The sequence below is a fragment of the Cibotium barometz genome, chromosome 14 (assembly GCF_041138505.1).
Source record: "Cibotium barometz isolate CiBa-2024 chromosome 14, ASM4113850v1, whole genome shotgun sequence".
NCBI classification, from domain to species: domain Eukaryota; kingdom Viridiplantae; phylum Streptophyta; class Polypodiopsida; order Cyatheales; family Cibotiaceae; genus Cibotium; species Cibotium barometz.
Genome location: NC_141059.1, coordinates 34645080 through 34669925, shown reverse-complemented (window position 1 = coordinate 34669925; position 24846 = coordinate 34645080). Strand labels below are relative to the sequence as shown.

The 24846-nt window shown below is 44.1% G+C and overlaps 2 protein-coding genes across 2 annotated transcripts in view; both read left to right on the top strand.

Annotated features, from left to right (window-relative positions):
* Positions 1-2544: 2544 nt before the first annotated feature.
* The window catches only part of LOC147631951 (transmembrane 9 superfamily member 1-like), a 32964-nt gene continuing 10662 nt past the window's right edge, over positions 2545-24846 (top strand). The window contains exons 1-8 of the mRNA XM_086808488.1: positions 2545-2706; positions 2961-3156; positions 4127-4231; positions 4382-4399; positions 4494-4588; positions 4680-4832; positions 5052-5186; positions 5281-5447. Coding sequence (XP_086664614.1) covers positions 2614-2706; positions 2961-3156; positions 4127-4231; positions 4382-4399; positions 4494-4588; positions 4680-4832; positions 5052-5186; positions 5281-5447 — 962 coding nt within the window. The 5' untranslated portion in view covers positions 2545-2613. The remainder of the gene's footprint in view (positions 2707-2960; positions 3157-4126; positions 4232-4381; positions 4400-4493; positions 4589-4679; positions 4833-5051; positions 5187-5280; positions 5448-24846) is intronic.
* LOC147631952 (uncharacterized) lies at positions 20416-21274 on the top strand. Its single transcript, XM_086808931.1, has 2 exons — positions 20416-20499; positions 20750-21274. The coding sequence occupies exons 1-2, from the start codon at positions 20416-20418 to the stop codon at positions 21239-21241; spliced, it is 576 nt and encodes a 191-aa protein (XP_086665057.1). The 3' UTR covers positions 21242-21274.

The window sequence follows — 24846 nt, the reverse complement described above, 5'->3', positions numbered from 1 at the left end:
GTATAATTACTTGATTTAGTCATGTTTGCTAGTGAATGTAGACATTGTGAGGTTTCATCATCTTTGTATAGATCTGGTTCAAAACTAGCTTTTGGTTGATAAAACTGTTTCATCATCTTTGTATAGATCTGGTTCAAAATTTAGACCAATTGATATAATCATATGGCTCTGGAATTCATTTGGAAAATCAAATGATGTGATCTAAACATGATTGATTCTTATTGGATTGATGTGCAGAAACTCATTTATGGTGGTTTTGTGCAAAATGGTCACAATACAAGGATTATGGATGTAGCAAAAGGATGTCTAGCATAAAAAGAAATCAGACTAACATCACAGCCCCTTTAAAAAGAAGTTTAGAAGAAGACACTTCAAAAGCTTCTTTTCCCAGATGCATAAAAGAAATGTGCTTAGAAGGAAGAAAGAGTCTTCTAAAGACGGTGCTTGTTTTATTTGTGGAAAGAGCACTTTGCTTGTGATTGCCCAAAAGCAACAAAGAAAGTACATAAATTGCTCATAGGAAAACTGATTATCAATTGCTCTACAGATGTTCCTTTTAAAGAGGTCCCTCTCTCATAAATCATGAAGCTTACTCTTATATTAGAGGAAGACCTTTTAGATACATATTCCAGCTCATCCAAAGAAGAGTCATCCAGCTCATCCATTGACTTAGATGACTCATCCAATTACTTAGATGACTCATCAAACTCATCAAATGACAAAGTTGCCTCTCTCTGTGTTTTAAGGAAAGATTGATTCTAGTGGAAGTAGCAGTGAGCCTAGTAGAAGAACACGAAATGACAGAGATTATACGGAAGTAGAGGTAGATCCTCTACACAATCAAAGTTGAGGCATTCTTCATCATGAAGGAAATCACCAACCTTAAGAGAATTCACATTGGAAACATGGTGAATTTGGTCACAACCCCAAATATAATGATTACCCTAGTTCTTTCTAAGAACCTAGTTCTTCCCAACCTTAACATACCTTACTCTGAGCTTAATAATTTACTTCTTAGTCGAGAACCCCAACAAGCTCCTCATTCACATGTCTATCTCTCTAGTGAAGAAGTAGACTATGGCCTTAGATAAGAAAGAAAGATGCTTGGTCCTAATTAGAACCCTACCATGTCCATTGAGGATATAGCTAGAATGACTTATAACTTTAACCCAATGAATCCCCATCTCTTAGACTATCTCTCACAAATAGATCACCTAAAAGCTATCCAAAAGTGTGAGAAAGCTATGCAAGATTCCAAAAACACAAATATCTCTTTTGATCTTATCAAAGACAATCTTATATGTGAAAAGCTTGATTTATTAGCTCAACAAACTATTGATGGTTTCTATGAGTTAGGAAAATTACTACACAAAGGCAACTTAATATAGGCTGAAGACTCTAAAGAGATGAAGCAACTTAAAGCATATTATCAAATTGCAACCAAAGAAAACCAAGGCTTCAAGAATGTGATTATCGAAGCTTGGAATGATATCTTAGAAGTCAAGTCCACACTTAACAACAAAGAAGTCTTGATTGATTACCTTATATCCAAAAATGCTATGCTAATGGAAGACAATCCCTTTAGACCTACAAAGAGTACATTCTTTAAGACTTTTGAGGACATCTTGAAAAGAAAGAACTGGTGCAAATTAACATGGAAGAAGGTTGCAAATTGGAGCCTCAAAGAAAAACAAGCAAATCAATCTACAAGATGGGTAAATCTACCTTTGATGAGCCAGAATTAGTAATCTTCAAAGCTTATCTCTTAACTCAGAGTAGAGAAGGTATGGCTTGGAAACCACTAAATATGGTTGTAGATATTGGCACAAATATCTCAGTCATTTCTACAAGATTGATCACTTCAGATAATGTGTTTATTTTAAAGACTAACAATCAATATGGAGATGGTTGGTTTTAGTAGGATTGGTGAATATATAATCATTGATATACTAATTAACAAAACAAGATTCCTAATCAAGTTATTTCTACATAAAGTCGTAACTGTGAGGTCATTATTGGCACATATTTCTTAAACACTTTCCAGAAGTATACCATTATCCCTAAGAAGAGGAGATTTCAACTCATTGTTAATGACATGCACATTGAAGAGCTGAACTTATTAGAAGAACCGTCTCTCATTTGTGATATCTACTCAAAAGATCCACAAGCTAGATGGGAAAATAGTAACTTTACTCTCCACCCATGGGTTGGTTCGGCATATGATATTGGCTTTACTACTGGTTTTGATCAAGCCTCAGGGAGAGCCGTCGAAATTTATATAAGCCATAGAGCGCTTGCTGGTTAGTGGAGTTACTTGGAGCTTCATAAGTCCCCCAGTGTTCTCCAGCTTGTAAATCTTGTCTTCTTATATTTTCTGCTTTCATGAGAAGTGTTTTCTAGGATGTATATCTCAATGTATTTTGGGATTTATTTGCTAAAAAAACATCAGTTCAAATCCTATAAATGCGAAAATTAAAAAATGGATAAGCAGGAATATTCTCTGTTTTCTAATTAGCATTACGGCTGCCTATTGAAAGGCCACCGTTTAATTCTTTCTTACTACTCTTCCATCATTTCTTCTTCGAACTGTTGGAGGCGATTGCAGATCACACCATGCTCCGATCAATATGGCCAGCAGCTTGCCTGTCGGCTCCAATCCTGTTGCTTTTGTTACACACAGTATCTGCCTCAGAGTACGATCACAAGGTATGAGTAGGGTTTTCTGGCATTTCCAGTTGTTTTCCTGTGTATGTAGCGTTTTTAGGGTTTGCCTCCGCACTGCGTCTTCTCGTTTTGAGCGAGATCGCCTTCTTTTCCTATCTCCTGGCATGACCCAGGCAAGATTTGCTCACTGAATATGCGCACAAACATGTTCTGAAAGCCATTGCGTGAGCGCGCGCACGAAATTTAGTGATCATCATATTTGGGATAAGCTGTCAAGATTGCCTCATGTTTTGCAGTATGCGGAGCAAGATCGGGTTGTGCTGTGGGTCAACAAGGTTGGGCCATACTACAACCCTCAAGAGACCTACAATTACTACAGTTTGCCCTTCTGTATGGCTGGAGCAGAGATCCCTGTCCACAAGTGGGGTGGACTTGGTGAGGTCTTGGAAGGAAATGAGCTGATCGACAGTCAAATCGATATCAGATTCAAAAGTAAGCTGCAATCTTTGGCTTGTCTTGACAGATCTTAAGCTTTTCTCCGTGGCTTCCCTTGGAATTCTTAACTTCTGAGCTTGTGCCTTTTAAAACTATTATACTTTAATTTTTGGCCTTAAAGAATAAGGCCGTCGGGCAATAGATGGGGAAGATCACCCGCCCAAGTGGAGAGAACGGTTGAGATTTCACCATTTGAATGGGTGCTTCTAGATGTGTAAACGGTCTAACTATGAAGACTTCTTCCAAACCCTGAAGGCCTCTCTTGACAGAGCTTTCAGTACTGGTTTTTTGTGGGTTTAAGGAATCACATGAGCAGAAAGGAAAAATATAAAACCTTCATTTCTTCTTCAGGCTATGAGAATGGGCCTTTTGTTGCTTATTCTTACTAAGTTTATGTTGGGGTCATGAGGATTTTTGTTTCTTTCTTACTCCCTTAGGGGTGAGGAGAATTGTCCTTCCCTCCATTGTGGATCCTTTTCTTCCCCTTTTGTGGGATAGAATTCCGGCTCTGCCGAAGGTAGACTAGAGCTCACTCTTGCCTTTCTGCTTTTGTTGGTGAGTTGAATCTGGCTTTGTTGATGACAGACTAGAATAGGTATCGGTTTTGCCTCCGCTTGTGTGAACTCTAATGAAGTCTCCCTTGATGTTGACTAGAGCTCTATCTTTGCCCTCCTGCTCATTGTCGAGCTCTCCTGATGGTAGAATAGAGCTTAAAGCACTGTGGTTGTGGGCTGAAGCCCTATTTTTACCTTATCTCAGGGGTGACCAATCTCATGCGAATTGAGATGCTACAGCCTTCTGTTTGGCAGGTAAAAATTCCATGGCCTTGGCCCGGGGTTTGAATCTTGGTCAGTCTAATTTCGGTTTTAAGCTCAAAGCTATGTGCATGGCCAGTGTTTTAAAGAGTCTGATTTTTATTTTGGTAGAGTTTAGTGGTCTTATCTTTTGTGAATATTTTGCTTTGCAGAAAACATTGAGCGAAAGCCCATCTGCAAAATTGAAATGGATGTCCGAAAAGCACAAGATTTCAAGGATGCAATTGAGAACACTTACTGGTTCGAGTTTTTCATGGGTTTGTGATCAAATTGAGGCCTTTTTCTTGAGCAACATTTCTGTTACTAACTATCATGGTAGTTGATTTATGGACAATTTTACATCAACTTGTTACTGATGTTGGTAATTTGTGCCTGCTTCAATGGAACTGCGGTGGCCTTTCTTTCAGATGATCTTCCTCTATGGGGTATGTGTACAATTCATGTATTACTTGATGGTCATTTTCTAATCTTTACAAGCAAGAGAAAAGGTGTTCTCACGGAATCATTTTGGGTGTGCAGGATTTGTCGGTGATTACCATCCTGAGAAGAACGGTGATTCAAAGCACCTTTTATACTCTCACAAGAATTTTGTCATCAAGTACAACAATGATCAGGTATGTGCTTGAGTGAAGCAACCTTTTGCATAAGCTTGCAGGAAGTTCAATGCTTGTTACGCGGGCGATCTCTAATTTGATTCTCTATCAGATCATTCAAGTCAACCTGACCCAAGACAGCCCTCAACCCTTGATACCAGGAAGGAACTTGGAACTCACATATTCAGTCAGTTGGTTGGAAACAAGCATCACCTTTGCTAGGCGATTTGATGCCTATTTGGACTACCCATTTTTTGAGCATCAGGTAAAGTTGACGTTGGGGTTTACCTAGTTCTACATGTTTTTATGACCCCACTGCTTAGTCTAAGCTCACGTAGAGATTTGATTAGGTATAGTTTTTACATTTTTTTTTTAGCTCTAATTTTGTTGGCTTTTTCAAGGTTGTATTCTTCTCTTTTCCTATATATCTTAGTAAGGGCAGCATGTGCTTAGGAACAGTCTGACTTTTCTGGAATTACTTCAGATACACTGGTTCTCTATTTTCAACTCCTTCATGATGGTCATATTTCTCACTGGTTTGGTTTCAATGATCTTGATGAGAACTCTGCGCAATGACTATGCAAAATATGCCCGAGAAGAAGATGATCTAGAAACATTGGTGACTTCTCATAAACCTCTCTTTGTGTGATAGCTACATTGAAGAATTTGATCTTTTGTTAGCAAGTCAAGTGATCTTTTTTCGTTTCCCCCAGGAGAGAGATGTCAGTGAAGAATCTGGCTGGAAGTTGGTGCACGGAGATGTCTTCCGTTCACCTGGAAATTTGGTTCTTCTATCAGCTCTGGTGGGCACGGGGGCACAGCTATCGGCACTTATTTTCTTGGTTATCCTGCTGGCAATAGTTGGAATGTTATATGTTGGGTATGCTTCTAAGTACTCAGAACTCTCGTTGTATCCAAAACATTCAAGCTTCATAGAAACATGTTCCTCATTAAGTGGTGCTGAGCTCCTCTTTAATTTTAATCAGCTGATTCACACCTCTTACGTCTATGTTTGAACTTCAAAAGAACCGATGCTAGTGATGGTGCTATACTTTCTCTTGTTCGACCTTAGGACTGATGCAATGATTCCGTGCTTCATGGGTATCATCAGCTCATTGCTCCCCTTTATCTTGTTGGACATATTCCGGATGCCGTTTGAATGGCCCTATGAGCCACTGGATTCTCACTTTGTTCCGACTAGTTAGATTAAATTTTTTTTTCTGCAAGTCTCCCTCTTGCACTTGCCCCCTCCTGTTCACGGTGACCTTTGAGGAGGCTCCAAGGCCTCAAGAGTAGCAGAGGATTGGAGTGTAGATTGGTCCAAAACCTGCAACAAATAGGAGTAATGTGGAGCCTATCAAAGCAGCATCAGAGTTAGCTGATTTGGAGGAGGTGATTGGAAACTACTCAGTGCTTGGTGTGGTTGGGTAACAGATGTAAATATATATCAGCCAGGTTAGCCTTGTTCTTTCACATCAGTAATACTCCGCTGGGCCCTAGGAGGGAGGGAGGAGGAGGGAATTCTGTGAGTTGGGACCCAGTGCTGGTGTTGGATTCGTGCCTCTGCAAGTGTTAATTATTGCCGTCTATACATACTTTTTGCACTAAAAGATCAAGAGCATCCAACAGTCCTAGGATAGTGAGAGTCACAAGGGGCTAAGTGCAGCCGTTCTCACTTTGCATTTAGTTATGTACTGGAGCTCATTAAGAGCAAAATATGCTGCACCGATGGATTTGCTGGAATGAATATGTACAAACAGGGTGTTGGGGCATCTGAACTGAGGTCTGCTGAATTGCGGACCAAGAAGAATAGATGAATTCATGCTCAAAATAGAAATTCTATGAGGCTTGGCTTACTGGTAGGTGCTCCTTAACAATTGATAATTGTCATGTGTGTGGTCTTCGATCATTGATCCAGCACAAAGGTGGATCATGGACTGTTGAGCTTTGTAGGTTGGTGTCATGCATGATATGGGATGGGTATGTTGGTAGCTTGACTATGAGGTGGTCTAGGGGATATATGGATCTTGAACTTGGTGCATACGCTGGTTCTTCTCTCTCTGTGCTCGGGGGTGGTCCGAAGTAGTGCAGGGTTGGTGAGAGTCGAGACGTTGACTGTTGATCTCTGTGTTTCCAAGGAATTTGTGATTGGCATTCAACAGTTGTCCTATGTGGTTTGCGGGTTGGCCTTCTCAACCAGCCCATGATCTGCATTCTGATGCCGGCTTGTCCAGACGGGTCCTGTGCAGTCCTAACCATAGTTGCCAGGTGTTTTGTAAAACGTGTTTCAAAAACGTTTTTGAATTTTCATACAGTTTGTGGAAGTTTCAAAATCGTGGTACGTGTCAGAATTATACCAGATTTGGCTCTTATACACTGGCAGAACCTGTAGAATGTCGAAACATACACTGTTACACAACATGCGTATGTTCAGCCTTTAGAACATGTGAAAATAGCAAGGTTTTCAAGTGATGCCAGGGCAGGCAGGCTGCATGCTGCTGCCTGCAGCACAGAGCTTTTCCTTGGCAATTGGGAGGAGAGGTCTGCCATGTTTCGCACTGTACACAGGTACATTTTTTTTTTGTGGGTTTCTATCAAGATGGGCAGTTTTTAAAACCTCAAAAAAAGGCTTAAACTTCCGTTCTGCTTGACTTGGTCGTCTGGCCTCTTGACTTGTCTATGCTTATTGCTGGTGATAGGCACTTGGCCTTATAAATTGTGTGACATTTGTATGGACGCCAACGTCAAGTGGGTCACAACAATGTGGAGGGTTCATGCAATTACAACTGCTGGACTTACCCCAAGCCTACCCTGATGGGCACTGGATGACAAGTCCCTTAATAGGACACACACACACACACACACACACACACACACACACACACACATCCTTCATAATATATAATTATTTTTGAGAAGAATAAGGGCTTTGTGTGAATATATGCTCTTATGTGTGTGTGTGTGTGTGTGTGTGTGTGTGTGTGCGTGTGCGTGTGCGTGTGGAGTGTGAGTGTGAGAGCATATCTTGATTCATAGTTCTACACCCACTATTGGGCATTGATGACGTTAGTGGGGATGTCATAGTATCTAGTCCATGCTATGCATAATGGAGTTGATAGTTATATAGTCTTGTGGGTTGACTACCATGAGTATATAACATGCACATTCCTAAAAGGTGAATTTGGGCATGTTCTTGGATTCATCTAGGTATATAATTCAGCCGTATTAGCGGACGTGCAGATTTCACATTGTGAAGTTTTCGTTCGAGTTGTGGCCAGTTAATATTCTGCTTATTCTTTCTATCTTTAGCGGTGCATTTGCCCTATCAACTACTTATTTGTTGTACTGATTCTTTCTATTTGCTACTTTCCTTAGTGCTAGGCTTCATTATGGCCGAGTCTGCCTTGCATCTCTGGAGGTTTGACAGAAACTCAGTACGAAGGGCTTTGTGTGAATATATGCCTTATGTGTGTGTGTGTGTGTGTGGAGTGCGTGTGTGAAAGCATATCTTGATACATAGTTCTACGGCCACTATTGGGCACTGATGACGTTAGTGGGGATGTCGTAGTATCTAGTCCATACTATGCATAATGGAGTTGATAGTTATATAGTCTTGTGGGTTGACTACCATGAGTATATAACATGCACGTTCCTAAATGGTGAATTTGGGCATGTTCTTGGATTCATCTAGGTATATAATTCAGCCGTATTAGCGGACATGCAGATTTCACATTGTGAAGTTTTCGTCCGAGTTGCGGCCAGTTGATATTTTGCTTATTCTTTCTATCTTTAGCGGTACATTTTTCCTATCAACTACTTATTTGCTGTACTAATTCTTTCTATTTGCTACTTCTCTTAGTGCTAGGCTTCATTATGGCTGAGTCTTCCTTGCATCTCCGGAGGTTTGAGAAGCTCAGTACGAAGGGCTTTGTGTGAATATATGCTCTTATGTGTGTGTGTGGAGTGTGTGTGTGATAGCATATCTTGATACATAGTTCTACACCCACTATTGGGCATTGATGACGTTAGTGGGGATGTCGTAGTATCTAGTCCATACTATGCATAATGGAGTTGATAGTTATATAGTCTTGTGGGTTGACTACCATAAGTATATTACATGCATGTTCCTAAAAGGTGAATTTGGGCATGTTCTTGGATTCATCTAGGTATATATATATATATATATATATATTTGAGAAGAATAAGAGGAGGATGGACCTCGAGGAAAAACGAATAGGAGAAAGAAGGGGAGAGGAGAATATGAGGAGCAAGGGCTCGGGGGAAAAACGAATAGGAGAAAGAAGAGGAGAGGAAGGGGAATGTAACATGTGAAAAGATCCAGGGGAGAAGAGAGCTTGAGCTCTTGCAAGCACACACACACTCACAAAACCCTAAAAGAGAACACACAAGGTGAGAGGCTGAAAATCTTCTTCTTCTTCACACAACACTCAACACACCATATACAAAGATAAGAGTACACACAATATGAAAAGGTACTCAACCAAATACATACTAGGGTTCTTTATAGTGTGAACCAAACTAAATGAGCTGGCGCTATAACTATGCGTCTCTAGAATGACTGTCACACAGCCTGTCATCCCACTGGCCGCATATCACCCATGATCTCACCAACCATGCTAGTGGTGTAAGTGTGGGGCCTATCCCCCAGGCGGGTCATCAGCGTCCACCGCCTCACTAGATGAGCTCGATATCTCAACACTCCCTCTCGAGCTCAACTCCATCTCATGTACACCAACCGAAGCCCTGAATCTGCGGAGCTTCTCTGTACCCAATGCTTTGGTGAAGATGTCAGCGACCTCATCCTGTGTGCCGACATAAACAAGGTCAACGTCTCCTGCCAAAACCTTCTCTCTGACAAAATGGTAGTGGACCTCTATATGCTTCGTGCGAGCATGAAAAACTGGGTTCCTGGCCAACTGTATACTGCTAATGTTGTCACAGAAAATGACAACTTGTCTATCCACTGATAGATCCGAGCTCCCCCAGATCCTTCATCTCAAACTTCTGTCTAATCAAGATCTTTACATCAAAGATCTCTGCATCATAGTCCCCCGTAATGATCAGGTCATCTACATAGAGGACAACAAGCACAACCCCTCTATCACTGTGTCTCACATACAGCGAGAAATTTGCATTAGCTACATGAAAGCCAATAGTGACAAGATATTCAGAAATCTTGTCAGACCATGCTCTTGGTGCTTGTTTTAAGCCATACAAGGCCTTCTTTAACCTGCAAACATGCTCGGGGTGACTCATATCCTCATAACCAGGTGGCTGCAACATATACACCTCTTCTTGCAAATCCCCATGCAAGAATGCATTCTTTACATCCATCTGATGTAAAGACCATTGCTTTGACGCAGCCACTGCTATCACAACTTGCCATCTTGGCAACTGGGCTGAAAGTTTCCTCATAATCAATGCCATATGTCTACGCATATCCTTTGGCTACCAATCTAGCCTTGTACCTGCTTATGCTTCCATCACTGTTATGTTTTACTTTGTATACCCACTTGCATCCAATGGCTTTCTTGCCTTTAGGCAATTGCACTAAATCCCAAGTCTCATTTCTATATAGTGCATCCATCTCCTCATCCATAGCTTTCTCCCGACACACATTTCCAACAGCCTCATCAATGCATGTGGGCTCTACAAATTGTACAACTTTTGCCATGTATGCATAGTGATGTGCCACATAACCATCATAGGTAAACCTCTGCACAGGATTCTTCACTCTTCCAGATCTTCGCAGCTTTGCATTCATGGCTTCCATAGCCTTCTTTACACCAGGTGTTCTCATAGCTGGTATCCCAAGATCCTCATCAAGGCTCATCTCTGAGCCACTAGACTCTCCATCAACATGAGAATGCCCTGCAGAAATGTCAGGCATACTAAGGGGCTCAACCACTTTGTCTTTGCCTTTATGTGATGTACTAATCACATTTGAAGGACTGGTATTATGACGTAGCCTGCCACTCCATGGTCTATCAACTGAACCACTAGATGAGGACTCTCCTGGTCCACTCAAAGACTGTGATTGCTGACTTGCATTGTGCAACCACATTTCCACTCACATTAGCCCCAATAGCTTACTGACATGAAACACATCGTGCATAGTCCAACTCGGAGGTAGCTTTAACTGCATAGACACCTCATTAATCTTTTCTTGATGGGAAAAGGTCCGAAGCTCGTGAAAGACAACTTTGGGCAACCAATAGCTGAAGAAAAAGAATCATTCAAAACAGCTTGAAGTAAAGGCAAATATGATTCCCACTTACCTTGCTGATCGTGGACATAACACTTCAGCACATTAAAGGCCAACTGGTTGTATATCTCTGTCATGCCGTCCATATGTGGGTGGAATGTACTGGAAAAATTCAACTTAGTACCAAAATTATCAAACAATGTCCTCCAAAAATGACTGGTAAACTTGGCATCTCGGTCTGACACTATGGTCCTAGGAATCCCACCAATCGGGTACCAATGCCGAATGAACAATTGGGCAATATCCTCGGCGGTCACATTAGCCCTGCAAGGAATAAGCATAACAAATTTGCTAAATCTATCAACAATAGTTAAGCACTGCGTATTACGCTTACTCGGACTGGGAGGTAGATTTGTGACAAAGTCCATTGAAATGTCTTGGAAAGGACCCTTAGGAATTGGTAAGGGCTGTAACAACCCTATCTTCTTTCCACGAGGAGCTTTCACCTTTTGACAAATATCACAGCATTGTACATATGTAAACACATCTCGCCTCATCTTTGGCCAATAATATTGCCGTTCCAATTTCTCCAGAGTCGAATTTATGCCCCTATGACCACCTGTAATGACGTCATGGGCATCATGGAGAAGAGCTGGCCTGAACGACTTCATGACACACAGTCGACCTTTGTAGAAAAGCCAATCATCGCGTATCAGAAAGTGGCATGGTCCTATGGCATCCAATGCTTGTTTTCACTGTGTACCGAATTCCTCAGAATCCGCGTACGTGTGCTTCATGTCATCTAAGTCCTACCAACAAGATCAAGTTTAGTGGTTTGAATCGTAGTTACCTGTCCCTTCCTGCTCAAAGCATCGGCCATTGGATTGGCCTTTCTTGGAAGATACTCAATTATACCACCGAATTGCTGGAATATCTAACTCCAGTGGTGTTGTCGATCACTCCACTGTGCACTTGGCATTGTCTGAATCCAGCGTAATGCCTGATGGTCAGTGCGAACCTATCACGGCTATACAGAAAATGTTTCCAATGTTTCAAGGCATGTATAACTGCTAGGAGTTCACGATCATAGACTGAGTAGTTTTTTTTTCTACGAGCTACTTACGAGACATGTAAGCTACTGGATGACCATTCTGTTGCAATACACCTCCAATTGCTATGTTACTCGCATCGGTGATCACCTGAAATGGTTCGTCCCACGAGGCAAGTGCTAAACAAGGCGCTTCTAATAAAGCCACGTTGAGGTTCTTGAATGCCTCCAACGCTCGTGGAGTCATTTGAATTTTTTGCTTTCTTGTCTTCACTCCCTTTAGTAGATCGGTGAGATCTGTCGAGAGGTTAGAAAACTTGTCGATGTGGGTGGAACATGCCTGGCATATACCCACAAATGATCTGATGTCATAGGCTGTCTGAGGTACTTCCCAATTAACAATCTCGGCCACTTTAGCCGGATCCAGTCGAATGCCTTCAGCACTAATTATGTATTCCAAGTAATGCACCTGGAACAGATAAAATTCCGGCTTCTTTTCATTGACGTAGAGCTCGTTGCTTTCCAGCAACTTCAAGACTTTCTCCACATCAATGTCGTGCTGCTCAACCGTAGTTGAAAATACCAGTATATCGTCCAGAAATATGAACACACTTTCCAATCAAATCCCAGAAAACACGCATCATCATGCGGTTAAATGTAGCTGGGGCATTCGTCAAGCCAAATGGCATGACCACAAATTCATATGGGCCCGTTCCGTACAGAAGGATGTCTTGGGGATGTCCCCCTCCACAATCCGCACCTGGTGGTACCCACTCTTTAAATCTAGTTTCGAGAACACCTTTGCTCCATTTAGCCTCTCGAGAATATAGTCAATTCGAGGCATCGGGAATCTGCTCTTGATAGTCAGCTTGTTGAGTGCACGATAATCGACACACAAACGGGAAGACCCATCTTTCTTCTTGACAATTAAGATTGGTGCTGCAAATGGCGACACGTTGGGTCGGATGAAGCCAGATGGCAACAATTCTTGGAGTTGGCGGTCCAACTCCGATTCCATTGCCTTGGAAAGGCGATACGGAAACTTGCTGGGGGGTTCCGAGCCTGGGAGGAGGCTAATCTTGTGGTCCTCCGGTCTGGACGGGGGGAGCTGGGGAGGGAGGCTGTCCCGAAGAAAAATTTTCTAGAACTTTTCATGGAGAGCTGAGTACTTCTCGGAAGCACTGGCCACCATCCGGGCTGTCTGGATGTAAATCATCGCACACTGTGCGCCTTTCCTGACTGCTCGCTTAGCCTGCAAGTGGCTTATGAGCGGAAAGTTTGGAATTCTTGGTTCACACTTAATGGTCATTGGGGCGTTTGACACATTTCGATTGATTTGGAACTTGTGCTTGTCCCACTTGACATCAAAATTATGTCTGCCCCTCCTACAAGAGGGGCAACCATAAAATCACGCACGAATTCTATGCCCTGAATAACTAACTTAGCACCTAGAGCTTCATACTTGACGCTCGTTGTGATGCCTGTGCTAAAACCCTCAACTTGTTTGTCCACCGAAGTCAGGTCGAAACGGGCATGCCTAGCGGCATGTTCTGTGACCACATCCTCTGTGCTGCCGCTGTCAAATAAGACAACGACTCTCTAGCCACCTATGTAGCCAAAGGACTTGAGCAATTTGTTGCCCTCATACTCCTGGTCATGGGCACCCTTCTGCTTATCTTCGAGCTCCCGGCTAATAATTGCTCCAACTGAAGCACCGGGGTTTGAAGAACTAGGGTAGCCGCTGGGGTCTGTGTGGGAGCTGAGCTCACCACGGAAGCTGTGGAGGCGACGGCGGAGGGCTTTGGAGGCTTCTTCGGATAATCCCGAGAAGTATGTCCTTTTGTATGACAAAAGAAACATCTACCCTGCTTCTTGTATTGAGAAAGCTCCTGAGCACTCAACTTGCCACCTGTCTTACTTGCCTCCGCTTTCTGGTCTGGAGTAAGCTTAGACGCATTGTTCGAGTTCTTGGAGCCAGAGGCTCCCAGGCTCTGTCCTGGGGAAACCTTCCAAGTACCAACTGGCTAAGATCACTCTGTCAGTATTTGTCTTTCTAACTGCGGCAAAGTAAGCTTCAAATTGATGCAACCATGAATAGAGAGTTGTGGGATCGAGTTTACCATTATACTTACTGAAGTTCATCTTCTCGGGAAAATGATTTGAGGGCACCGCCGGTGTCAATCTGGCGTCCAAGGTTGCTAGGTAACGCTCGTGCTCCACGCGTCGCATGGCTTCGTCTTCTCGTTGTTGGATCTCCAATGCACGCATCTGCAACTCAAGCAAAGAGCTCGGCTGCGGTTGTGACCCCGCAAAAGGGTCCCTGTGTCGAGGATCTGGAATCCGGGATACGGAAGGAGAGGGAGGAGGAGATGGAAAACGCGACGCTGGAGAACGGGTACGCTCTTCCAGAGCCAAGATCTGCGCCTTTTGCTCGTCCAACTTGGTCGTCTGTTCTGCGATTGCTCGCATCATCTGCTGGAACATGTCTGCTGTAACACTCAAGCCTGGTGCCCTAGTTGGGCTGCCTGGTGCACCCTGGTCCCATGGTTCTTGGTCTCTCTCGTCGTCGAAGCTCGCCATAGCAGGAAAATGCACTTCCTTTCCGGAACGTAATCTGACCATCCACTAACTATGTGGGAGGCGTCCGGAGGCTGAAAACCAACCGTCCTTCGAGGGACAGGAGTCACTCCGAAAGGGGTAGTCCACCGGCGTCTAAAAACCAACCACACGAGCGAGAAAAAATTCTGGTTTCTTTGCTGAATCTTTGCACCTGAAGTAGGCTCTGATACCACTGTAACATGCAGAAACTTCGGATAAGAATCGGTAACTTCAATGCTCAGAAAATCAGCACTCTTTTCACGACGGAATTAATGCACAAACTGAAAGAAGATGTGCAGAAGAGAGAGAGAGAGAGAGAGAGAGAGAGAGAGAGAGAGAGGACACAGTATTGGGTCCCAAATACCCTCTGTAGGGCCCCCACCACGGATGGTGTATTTGCTTTATTAGAATGATGTAAATCTGAAAGAAAATACAGAAATCCTTGACCTTTCTTGGTTGGAAAATCCTTGCCCTTGACCTGTAGTCCTTCACCCCTTTGCTTAGCACCTTCTTGGCTTGTCTAGCCTCTCTATGCTTGAGCTCTTGGTGAGAAATGAGATGAGATTATGGGATTGTGGGCTCACCTTTTTATACTACTCCTACAAGAGCAGTCGGCCAGCATTAATTCAGGCGACCAGCATAAAATACTCCCACGACTGAATTTCCAGCATTTAATGCTGAAAATAATCACATAAAATGCTGTGTTTTTTTTCCTAACAGGCTGGGCATCATGTGCCTGCTTCTGATTGGCTAGACAATGGTTTTGCTAACCTCTCGAGGGCTGGGCAGCCTGTATGGGCTGCCCCATACTTGCCCTACAGCCATGCAAAGGCTGTATTCTCCTGAAATCTGCCTTTAGCTTGCCCCTAGGGCTGTCCTACAGCCCCTCCATGGCTGGTGAGTTTAGCCAGGGCCTTCTTGGCCCTCATGGGGGTGGTTCCACACCATCCCCATGCCCACACTAAGTCTTGGGGTAGCCCTATGGGTTGGAATAAATAAGAAATATGAAGCCTTTTATAAAACAAGGCGCTACAAATCACAGACAAACAGTGACATGGAACATTTATTACAAATCAATTTCGGGGGACATCCCGGGCAGAGGACCCATGACTCAAAAAAATAGGGAAATATAGGTAAATCCCTCGAGATGAGAAATGTCCTCCTCGCAACTGCTGTACACCGATGTGCGCAATCTTGCTCGTTTGGTGATGTGTCAATGAAGCCCGGCAAGAATGCCCAAGAAGATAGTGTTGGTGTCGCCCATAGAAGCTGTTGCTAGGAGCAGCTAGTGCATGACTCTCAAACTAGCAGCTTTAGAGCCTTATTTGTGGTATAAGGTGTCAAATTGGGTGAAAATCCCAATTAGTGGGTTACAACAGCTTTAATTTGTGATGCGAAATATGATCTTTGCAAAACCCACAGTTGGATGCCACGACGACATATCTGTACAAATGGTACAGGACCTAGGATGGTAAACTGGTACCATGTGAGTCCAGTCCGGGACGAGTCAGCCAGGGATCCATCTCAGTTGTCCGAGGTCAGGTGTGCATTGTCGTCCACAGGAGTCTAAGGTCAAGTGTGCACTGTCCTGCACATGAAATAGTGCCAGTCCGCGCTGTGAGTCTCCCTCTGGAACCAGAGGACAAGGTGGGCTGCAGGCGCATCATGACAAATGAAGAAGCCCAGTCGAATAGCATTTTAAAGCATCTAATGTACTGTAGACTGGCCGACCAGCAGTCGGCCAGTATGCCAAGTATTCCAAAAAGCCTATAAATAGGCAAGGGTGCTCCTCATTGTATTCATTCATTCCCTTATGGAATGGGTCCTTAGAGTAGGACAGATTTTGGTGATGTTCACCTTTTTTACAAGGCAGTCTAGGGTTGTGGATTGAGTACCTTTTTGTACCATATGAAATATATTGAATTTCTAGCCAGATCTCTCTCTCTCTACTCTCCCTTCTGTCTGCTTTTTTGCATTAGAATGTTCTCAGTGGTGTTTAGGGCTGAAAGAAGACCCCCAGAGCTTCCGCGTGTTACATTGGTATCAGAGCATCAAGCTCAACAAAGCTAAACACTGATTCAATCCCATATCATGGTGTACATGTCCAAGGTACAGGAAAGTACACGGGTACGAAGCCCAAGGCAAGGAACACAGAATCGGGAAGAGCTCCCTGGAGGTTTGTTGGTGGTGTTCCACAAAGCTAGAGGGGATGGTAGTTGTGTGAGCCAGATAGGTTCTTGGGCAACGGTCCCAAGGGAGGATTATCCTCCAAGGGGTGATGTGAGAGTGCCCGACTCATTTCTCAGGAATAAAGACCAAGACAATGTTCAGAGTCAGGGGAGGATTGGATTGGGGACTGGAGGGAACAAATGCATAGATCTTATTCAGAGTCAGAGTGGTTTTGGAGACCTGGCCGAGCTTTCAGAGAAAAGGGTTGCCAGAGATGGATGGATGACAGCATGGTTGATGTGTACGTACTGTACGTTGTGTATATGTACGTACTGTACGGTGTTCCGTACAATAAAATTTTTTATGTACGTAAAAATACGTACCATTGGCAAACAATAGGACATTCAACACCTTTCTACATTTAAGGTACATAAAACATTCAAGAATCAAAATAAACCACTTTGCATGTACTAATTTCAAAACACACATCATATACTTGACACAATGGCACATTGTATATCTGTCAAGACAAAATAGACGTAGAAAGGCTCATACTAGAGCATACAAATAACAAATGTCTGATGTCAACCTAAAAGACTCATACTAGAGCATACAAATAACAAATCATAAATGTCTGATGTCAAGACTCAAAAGTAAAAAACACTAAGCAATAACAAAGAGTCTCGACTCGACTCTCGAGACTCTACTATCTGAATCTCAAAACTCCTCATCGGATGAGGATGATGACACTCCTGAAGAGAGCAAGTCCCCATTTGTCAGGACGTTGCCCTCTTCATCATACTTTGGCTCTGCCATCATACTCTGCTGTCATGGATCATCATCCTCCGTAGGCTGAATGAGAATATTAATGATGTGTCGCCTACGAATGTCACTCCAGCCATCTGAAATGATGGTGCACCCAAACTGCCCCAACCTGCCTTCACTGGTACCAATGCCTTATCTATCAATGCTTTCTGCTCCTCAAGCATAGTGGTCCGCATCTTATTGTATTCCAACCCCGACCAATCCTCTTTGTGTCCAACCTGGGCTATGGCTCTGACCATCCTCTGCCACTGCTCAGTCCTCAAGACATGAAAGGAGATGTTGCACTCAATGAGAGTGCGAGCAATCTCCATCTCAGCCACTTTCTGGCGCTCCTTCACCCAAGAAAGAGAGGCCACTCGAGAAGGCAAGGTAGTCTGCCTTGGTGCATGCATCTCTCCATCATCCTCCACATAGTCCTGTTGCTCATGCATGGTACGAGCCCTCTTCCTACTGCCAGAGGGCTGCTCCTCCTGAACCTGTGAAGAACCACCCAAGTCTCCCAAGAGTGCATCATGGAGAGCATCATGTGTCTGTTGACTACCTTTCACCTTTTTCCCTGCACCCATTGCTGGAAAATTCTCAGCAATCAACTTATCCCTAATGTCCTTTGGTACTGCCTTGCACCTTGCACAGTTATTGGTTGTGCCAATGCCTGTCAAGTGCATAACGACGCGAGAAATGGTACTGGTGAGCTGAAAGTTGCAATACTTGCATTGCCATCGTCGCGTGCCAGATCCACCTTGCCCTGGCGTGTTGACAATGCAGATGACATTGGTGTGCTCTTGCCAATACGGGTTAGTTGGCTTAGGCATGATGGCTCTTGAGACTTTTGTCTGCACCTGCCAAGTGCGCAGCACATATGCAAAGGACTCAGGAATAACTTATAAGCGGCAAGCCAGAGGTCTTGCGTGACGCGGAGAAAGAGATAAGACTCAAGAGGGAGAGAGAGAGAGAGAGAGAGGAAGATGCTTAGTTTACCTACAGGCACGCCAAAGTTCCAACGCTGTGCAAATGTTTTCGCCTGGTCTTTTTCGATAATTTTCTGCTCTTTGTAACGCACGCTCTCTGCAATAAGTGTATACAATACAATGTACATTAATCAAAGGCCTAGTATGTACCCAAAGGCCAGGCGGGTGCCCAATCAGACAACGCACGACGATTTTCAGCCCCCAAAAAACCTCACGTACGGATCGATCCGTACACGTACGGATCCGTACAGTACGGCCGTACGGTACGGATCGGATCCGTACGCACGTATATGTCAACCTTGGATGACAGAGGGACTCCCGGAACAGAATGGGATAATAACAGTCATCCAAGAAAAAAGTTAGAATCCCGTCATCAAGTTTAGCAGAGGGGAATGTCATGTGCATGAAATGCCATGGACATTCTCATAGCTAATCCAGATGGGACAGCCAAGAAAAAGACCATTAGAGCTAGGATTTGGAGCACAAGGGGCAGTGTGGATGTGACCCCTCCCTACAGGAAGCCTGGAGATCGGAAGACAATATACACATATTTAGAACACTTAATTTAAATGTTATTAAACAATGGAAACAACATCAGCAACACAAATACTGGGAATACTGAAAAATGACACCAGCACTGGGGCCGGAAAGGGCCGGCCCCCCCTCAATACTTTTTGTATTTCTTGGAGTATTTATATTTGTACAAGTGTCACGGGCTTGACAGGCCAGATTTCTCCACAAGGGAGTGAAAACAACCAAATAAAACTGGTTCAAGTCGATGAAGAGATCAAGGTAGGATCAAAACGTACGTACGGATCCAATCCGTACCGTACATCCGTACCGTATGGGGATCCGTACATACGGATCGATCCATACGTTTTTTTTTGGGCGTGCCTGTGTCTTGTGTCTGCATCTTGCGTCTGGACTCTGGAGGCCGTACGACCTCAACCTTCCGGTAAGAGCTAGCCGCCATGCTCTCTCCTCTCTACAGTCGCTCTCTCTCTCTCTCTCTCTCTCTCTCTCTCTCTCTCTCTCTTCGCTACTGTCGTCGCCACCTTCTCCCTGGGCCACCCCCTGCTCACCGCCGCCTCAGTTCGCCTCTGCCCTCACCGCCCCTGTTCGCTTCGCGCCTCTGTGCGTAGCCGCCCTCTCTGTTCGCCCCCACTGGCGCCTAGTACGGCTGGCAATATAACTCACCCACCCTTGCTCAGGCCCCCAAGGCAGCAACATAACTCTCTCTCTCTCTCTGAGCCTTAGCCCACCATCTGTGGACGACTCACTTGTGACAATGTGACTTGTCTTAAGTAATAAGTATTAAGTATTAAGTATGATTAACTTATTAAGTATGATTGACGACTTGTGATTCTAATTTCTCACTTTTGAATTAGTAGGTTTGTGACCTTGTTGTATCTCTATTTCGAAAGTTTTATATGTCAATGTGGACATGGACTGAAATTTTATGTAGGTGGCTGAAATTTCTGAGATTTTATGTATTTTTACCAATGGTACGTATTTTTACGTACCTTAAATTTTTTTCCGTACCAAACAACGTACAGTACGTACGGATCCGTACAGTACATAACGTTTGGTACCACCTTGGAAGAGATGTTGGTCGGAGTAGCCCCAAATCACAGGCTCATTCCCACCTTCACTGGGTGGACACCTGCCTTTCACTGGTCTTTCGGGACCGTGCACCAACAGGCACGCCCGTACTAATGTAGGCCAAGGTGTTTGGGCTGAGTTTGTCCTCGACTTGAAGCGACGGTTTCTACCGCCCTATTACCTTGAGCGACTCAAAGACGAGTTTAGGGGAGCGTGTCAAAATGCGCAATCAGTCCTTCAATTTGCTAACAAAATTTCAAACATATGTTTGCGGTTGGGTTTATCTGACAAGGACAAGAGTGGAAGTTTCTTTATGACCTTGACACGCAAATCTAGTGGGAGGTGCGTATGTTTAGGCCAGCCACCTTCGAAGATGCACTCTCGCTTGTGTAGCGTGCGGAAATGAAGCACAATGGTGGAAAGCCCAAGACTTTCCAATCTGCTACTCTGCCTCGGGGGGAAAAGGCCAGAACCAGACGAGGTCTTTCCTGTTGGGGTAAAGGCATTATGCCCACCCTTGTAGTGTGTACAAGCCCATAAGTTTTATATTACATAGTACACTTAGTGTTTTTAATGTACTAAGTGCACTATGTGCACTAGAGCAAATATACATGTGTGATATGGGAGTCACACACTCATATGCTTTGTGAGTTGACTTATCCCCATACGTCTCTCTCTCTCTCTCCCTTCTTCTCTGTGTGTGTCTCGCACATGAAACCCTAACTGTTTCAGTTGAGCTTCTTTAGCTCCTTCAACTAGTATCAGAGCCTCAATCCCAATCTTTTTCATCATCCCTGCATATCTTCTTCTTCTTCAATAGCCTGGCTCTGATTCGCTGCATCGCAGGCCTCCTAGTCTCTGTGTCGCATTATCTCTCTTCACAGAACGTTAACAGGTTCGTCTCCATAGCGGCACAGAGGAAGTGGCTTGCAGAGGATCTGTCGAAGATGGCGGGCGGCATGGCGTGTCTGGTGCTGGTATGCGTGTCGTTGGCAGCGGCGTATCCGTTCGCGGGTCTGACGGTGGCGGGGGAGTCGAGGACTCTGCAGTACGCGGTGGTGGTGCCATCACTGGTGGGCGGCTACGTCCTGCTGCAGGTCCTGATCTTCGTCCTTAGGCATTTCTTCGGCTGGTGGGCCTCTTTCATGCCCGATCATCACCTCTGGCAAGCGATCCAGGAAGACACCCTCTTCGGTTCCATGCTCACTAAGTTCATCACTGCGACACCTGAGTGCTAACATTCGGCTGCTTGAGCTGATTTCATAGGTATTTGCTTCAATTTTGGGATTTGCATGTCCATTATCATCAATTGAGCAGGTACAGGTCCTAATGGCTTAGATTTGAGCACAATTGGCAACATTGGGTGACATTGGTCACATTCCGGGTCAATTGGCAGGAAATTGGGTGTAACATTTGGGGCTTTTGATGTAATTGTGCCATTGGGCATTCATACATGCTGTATGATGTGATCAATTTCACATTCGGGGCTAAATTGCAGGAAATTGGAGTGCAAATCAAAGGGCTTTTGTGCCAATTGGGTTGATTTGCATGCAGGCACTGGCATTTGATGCTTTGGACAATGTGTTGATGCCTGTCAAGCTCTCAATGTGCCAGTAAATCAAGGGGCTTTTATGTATTGGATGTATATGTGGCCAAGGGGAAGCATTGTGAAGACTCTAGATGCCTTCATGTGCATTAATGTACCATTCATGATCAGAAATTGATCTTGAATCAAGGGGCTTTTCAAGATTTTGTGCTTGTTGAGCTTGGCAAAGAAGCAGGGAAGACTTTTATGCCTTGAACCCTCAGTAATCCACTTGCAGTCAAGGGGCTTTTGCCCAATTTCTGTCCGGGACTGTTGTATGCAGTGGTGGGGACTGTCAAGGTCTGATTTTCACTCATTTGGACAACCAGGAGAGCATTTATTGCTACTGTACTTTCTGGTACAGATTTGGTACAACTTTGTACAAGTTTTGGTATGGCTGTACATTGATTTAAGTGAGGAAAAGGCTCATTTTCAGCTGCTGTACTTGCCGGTACAGATTTGGTACATCATTGGTGAGCACTTAGTACTGTTGTACAGTATTTTGGAAGGGGAACAGAGCACATCTAAGGTGCTGTCATAAATCTGCAGCAACCAGATTTTGGTGATTTTATCACATTCAGTGGGAGGAGAGTTGCATTCGTGCTTCCGCAGTGGGAGATAAACTTTGGGAGAACAACTGTGAGCACTTCGTGTGCTTTAGTGTAGTGTTTGCACATCTTGCAGGGAGTCAGGCATTGACTGTGTCAAAGGTTGCATATTGCTATGGCAACCACAGGTGAGAGCTCTTCATTGCTTCACATCAAAAAGCTTGAAGGCTCACATAATTATGACATTTGGCAAACTCAGTGCTATAATGTGTTGCTCCAGAAGAAGCAGCACAAGCCCATCAAAGAAAGGGTGTAATGTCCGCTTCTCTTACTGCTGAAGAATGGGAAGATATGGATGAGCTGGCAAGATCCACCATCATGTTGTCTATGTCAGACTCTTTACTTTTCAGCATACGTGGAGAGAAAACAGCTTGGGGAATGTGGCAAAGATTGCAAGACTTGTATGCCCAGCAAAGTGCCTCAAGCAAAGTGTATTGGTTGAAGAAACTCATAGGTCTTCAAATGAAGGAAGGGGCGTCTATGACAGCCCATCTAAATGAGTTTAATGGTGTTGTCAGCCAGGTCATCAATCAAAGGTTGGCAATGGACGATGAGTTCAAAGCCACCTTTCTCTTATGCACTTTGCCAGAGAGTTGGGACACATTCAGGACAGCCACTAGCAATTCAAATGCTATGCTGTCATATGCAGATGTGGAGGGTGCTCTCCTTCAAGAGGAGATGAACAGGAAGAACAACTCTGATGGAAAGTCCAATGCAATGAATGCACGTGGGAGATCCCAGCAAAGGGGTAAAAGCCAAGAACGGGGAAGGAGCAAGTCCCGCTCCAAAAAGGACTTGGAATGCCATTATTGTGGCAAGAAGGGACATTTCAAAAAGCAATGCTACAAATGGAAGAATGATCAAAAGGAAAAGGGCAAAGGAAAAGACAAAGACAAAGATGAAGCCAAAGATGCAAAGCCAAAGGGCAAAAGTGGAGTCAAGATTGAAGAAGTCAATGTGTCACATGCAGGTGACAGTGAGGATGAAGTCCTATTCATGTCTTCACTTGATGCCCATTCACTCCATGCAGGAGATGGTCATGGTATGCACATGGTATGCACTCATGGATCATTGATTCAGCTGTCTCCTTTCATGTCAAAGGTTGCAGAGACTTGTTTGTCAGGTATACTGCTGGCAACGAAGGAGTAGTTTATTTGGGTGACAACCATGCATGCCAGATTCTTGGCAGAGGTAATGTGAGGCTTGTGTTTTCAGATGGCTCACAGCTTATGCTCCATGATGTCAGGAATGTGCCTGAGATCAAGAAGAACCTGCTTTCTACTGGACAGCTTGATGATGCTGATTATGTTACCACATTTGGTGGTGGAAAGTGGAAGATTAGTAAGGGCTCACTGGTTGTTGCCAGAGGCTCTAAGATGGACACTCTTTACTTCATGCATGCTGGTGTTTGTCACCATGCTAATGTAAATGCAACCGAGCTGCCGGAAATCTCTGTGGGATAGTCGGTTGGGACACATGAGTGTCAAAGGAATGCAGCAATTGCCTCGTTTTGGTTACTTGCCTGCTCTAAAGTTCTCAAGTTTTTAGTTTTGTGAGCATTGTATATATGGCAGGCAACTCCAGTGCCCCCACAAGAAAGCTCTTGGACAGAAAGATGCTCAATTAGAGCTTGTGCATACAGATGTATGTGAGATGCCTCAGCTTTCTTTGGGAGGGGCAAAATATTTTGTGTCTTTTATTGATGATGCCACACGCAAGGTGTGGGCTTATCCTCTTCGTTTGAAGAGTGATACATTCTCAGTGTTTGAGAAGTTTGTTGCTCATGTTGAGAATCAAACTGGCAAAACACTGAAGGCTTTGCGTTCCGACAATGGTGGAGAGTATATGTCCAAACAGTTTCAGGACTTTTGTGATGCTAAAGGCATCAAGAGGGAGCTCTCTGCTCCTTATGATCCTCCACAAAACGGGACAGCAGAGAGGATGAACAGGACCATTCAGGAGAAGGTCCGTTCTATGTTGTCACATGCTGCGTTACCTCATGGTTTTTTGGGCTGAAGCTGTTATGACAGCTGTTCATCTTATAAACAGGTCACCTAACACGAGGCTTGGTGGGAAAGTGCCAGAGGAAGTATGGACAGGGAAGCCTCCGTCCTACAAGCACTTGAGAGTGTTTGGTTGCGTTGCGTACGTGCACATACGCAGGGAAATACGCACCAAACTTGATCCTAAGTCTCACAAATGCATATTCCTAGGATATGGTGATAGAGGTGAAATGGGGTATAGACTTTGGGATCCAGTGAATGGAAAGATTATATGCAGCAACGATGTCATTTTTGATGAAACATGCATGTATAAGGATCCTGCAAGGCAACAGGAGCATGGCAGAGTCATCTTTGATGATGATGGACATCATGGACAACAACCAAGGGTTGTAAATCAGCCATTACAGCAACAAAACCAGCCCTTAAATGGTGTTGAAAATGGTCCAAATGGACAGCCAGAGATGGCAAAAGATATCCCTATGGATATCCCACAGTTAGAGGAGATACCGGGCATGATCTTTCAACCTTATGGCATGGAACAGGAGCCACCAATAGGTGATATGCTGGCTGGACAGCAACCTGCAAATGATGATCATTGGGTACGGAGGTCCACAAGACCCTCCAGACCCCCTGACAGGTTTGTTCTA